This window comes from Nestor notabilis, unplaced genomic scaffold (genome assembly GCF_000696875.1).
Source record: "Nestor notabilis isolate BGI_N333 unplaced genomic scaffold, ASM69687v1 scaffold23454, whole genome shotgun sequence".
NCBI classification, from domain to species: domain Eukaryota; kingdom Metazoa; phylum Chordata; class Aves; order Psittaciformes; family Psittacidae; genus Nestor; species Nestor notabilis.
In genome coordinates, this window is record NW_009925511.1 from 1 (window position 1) to 2,916 (window position 2,916).

Here is a 2,916-nt window from a genome sequence, read left to right on the forward strand (position 1 = left end):
CGTTGCTGCTCTCTCTGGGTTCGTTAAGAGGTGTCGTAAGCTGGTTCTGGTGCCATCCAGGGCTCCTGCTTCCCACTCTGGAATGGGAATTCCCCCTGCAGGGAAGAGTTAAAACTAAGGGTGCGAATCGCCACCTCTTTGGGACGGGGGTGCTTTAAGGGGTCCCCTGTGTTGTAGAAGCCAAACCCCCTCTCCCAAGGCACATTCCAGGGCGTTTTCCAGCCTTCCTGGCGCGGGTAGACGTGAACCTCTTGTCCCAGTGCAGGTGTGGGAAGGGCGCTGGCGGGTGATCCCCTACGATGTGCTGCCCGACTGGCTGAAGGACAACGATTACCTCCTGCACGGGCACCGCCCGCCCATGCCCAGCTTCCGCGCCTGCTTCAGGAGCATCTTCCGGATCCACACCGAGACGGGCAACATCTGGACACATCTGTTAGGTGAGGGGGCCAGGGCTGGGCTGGGCTGGTGGCTTTGCCAGTGTTCCACAAGGAGTGGGATGGGGAAAATGGGAAAACCTCGGGAGAGCTTCCCCCTGCAACCACGCTGTGTTCCCTGCAGGCTTCGTCTTGTTCCTCTGCTTGGGAATCCTGACCATGCTGCGGCCCAACATGTATTTCATGGCTCCTCTCCAGGAGAAGGTGGTGTTTGGGATGTTCTTCCTGGGAGCAGTGCTGTGCCTCAGCTTCTCCTGGCTCTTCCACACTGTGAAGGTCTCGCGGACCTTTTCGAAGTGAGTCTGCACCGGTGGTTGTGCGGCCTCATGAGGGGCTTCGGGATCCAACAGCACTTCCCCTTGGGAAGCGCTGCCTTTTATCCCTAGGGAAAGTTCACTGAATCCAGCGTGGAGCTGAGGGGTAACCAGAGCTGGGTCCTGGGGGGCTCTGCCCTGTGCAGGAGCACTTGAAATCATAGAACCATAGAGTGGGTTGGGTTGAAGGGACCTTAAAGCTCCTCCAGCTCCAACCCCTGCCCCGGGCAGGGACACCTTCCACTAGAGCAGGTTGCTCCAAGCCCCTGTGTCCAACCTGGCCAAAAAGGCCAGCCACAGCTTCTCTGGGCACCCTGTGCCAGCACCTCAGCACCCTCACAGGGAAGAGCTTCTGCCTCAGAGCTCATCTCAATCTCCCCCTGGCAGGTTAAAGCCATTCCCCTTGTCCTGTCCCTCCATTCCTTGTCCAAAGCCCCTCTCCAGGTCTCCTGGAGCCCCTTTAGGCACTGGAGCTGCTCTAAGGTGTCCCCTTGAGGAGCCTTCTCTTCTCCAGCTGCCCCAGCCCAGCTCTCTCAGCCTGGCTTCAGAGCAGAGCTGCTCCAGGCCTCTGGAGCTGGCCCTCAGGCAGACGATGAACCCCAGGACCCTTGTGTCCCCCGTAGCAGCAAACAGGGCTCTCGGGCCCTCTGGGCACTGATGGGACGTGACCATTTGGTGCTTTCCAGTTTACTGGATGCTTTTAAATCTCTGGTTTGGATCCAATTTGGACTGAAACCAAATGGAGAGGAACAAACCAAAGGGGTTCCCGGCAGTGGCCAGGGCCCCTCCCCGGGGACACTGAGGGCTGCTCTTGGAGTTCAGCTCACACGAGCCCTTGTGCACAGGCAGAGTCCGAGGCAGATACTTGGGTGCTGTTTGTGGGCAATCTCCTCTGCACGGACCCCAGTGATCCTGTGGGATCACGGCTCCAGAACACACTGTGCAGCAGGAACATCCTTGTGTGCTGGTGGGGGGGGGTGACACAAGCAGCTCCTGGAAGCACTTTGCCACGGAGTCAGATCCTTGTGGAAGGACTTGGGCCACCTCCTCCTCCCCCTGGACACTCAGCACGAGGCCACAGCGACGCGTTTGGCACCGATGCCGTTAGCACGAGGACACGAGGAGGAGGGTGGGTTTTGGGGCTCCCCTGTGACTCTCTTGTCATTGCTCCCCGGCTGCAGGTTGGATTATTCAGGAATTGCACTGCTGATCATGGGAAGCTTCGTCCCATGGCTCTACTACTCGTTCTACTGCTCCCCACAGCCAAGACTCATCTACCTCTCCATCGTCTGCGTCTTGGGCATCTCTGCCATCATCGTTGCGCAGTGGGACCGCTTCGCCACCCCCAAGCACAGGCAGACCAGAGCAGGTGGGAGCTCCCCCGTCCTCCCCCCACAGCCCCAGCCCCAGGGGGGACTTTGGGAAGGTCCCTCCAGGCAGAGCTCTTGGTGTCTGCGGCATTGGTTCCCCCAGGGCAGCACAGGCCCTGCAGCACCTCCCCCTCTGCTCCTCTGCTGAGCTCTGGAGCAGACACGGCAGCGTTTAAAACCAGCCCCAGAGCAGGGCTTGGGGCTGCGCCACACGAAGCTGCCTTCTCCAGGAAGCACTTTGGCACCATGAACCTGCAGCTCGGGCAGAGCAGGGAGAGATTCCCTCATGTTCCAGCCAGGCACGTGCTGGCACGTCCCTGGAGGCTGCAGGGTGAGGCCACGCTCGGCCTCTGGCACAGCCTCTCCTCAAGGGGAGGGCTCTGGTGGCCACATTCCTCGTGCTTGTGAGGCTTTGGTGTGACCCGAAGGGCTGGCACCTCCTGACAGCACCTCCTGACACCCCACTGTGTGTGGGGAACACCGGGTGAGCTCTGCCCAGTGAGCACGGGGGGTCAGCACTGGTTTTGACTGGGCCGTAGAGCTGCAGACCCCTCATTTTGTGAAGGATAAAGTGGGTAACACAGGACTGAGTGAGGAAAAGCTGCTCCAGGGGCTTCCCGTTGCGGGTGCGAGGTGCTGATCTCTCCTCTCCGCCGCAGGCGTGTTCCTGGGGCTGGGGCTGAGCGGGGTGGTGCCCACCATGCACTTCACCATCGCCGAGGGCTTCGTCAAAGCCACCACCGTGGGCCAGATGGGCTGGTTCTTCCTCATGGCCGTGATGTACATCACGGGCGCGGG

At 60.5% G+C, this 2,916-nt stretch overlaps 1 protein-coding gene across 1 annotated transcript in view; it reads left to right on the forward strand.

Annotated features, from left to right (window-relative positions):
• Nucleotides 1-260: 260 nt before the first annotated feature.
• The window catches only part of ADIPOR1 (adiponectin receptor 1), a gene marked incomplete at its 5' end in the record, with an annotated part of 2,975 nt that continues 319 nt past the window's right edge, over nt 261-2,916 (forward strand). The window contains 4 exons of the mRNA XM_010013099.1: nt 261-437; nt 559-730; nt 1,930-2,117; nt 2,778-2,913. Coding sequence (XP_010011401.1) covers nt 261-437; nt 559-730; nt 1,930-2,117; nt 2,778-2,913 — 673 coding nt within the window. The remainder of the gene's footprint in view (nt 438-558; nt 731-1,929; nt 2,118-2,777; nt 2,914-2,916) is intronic.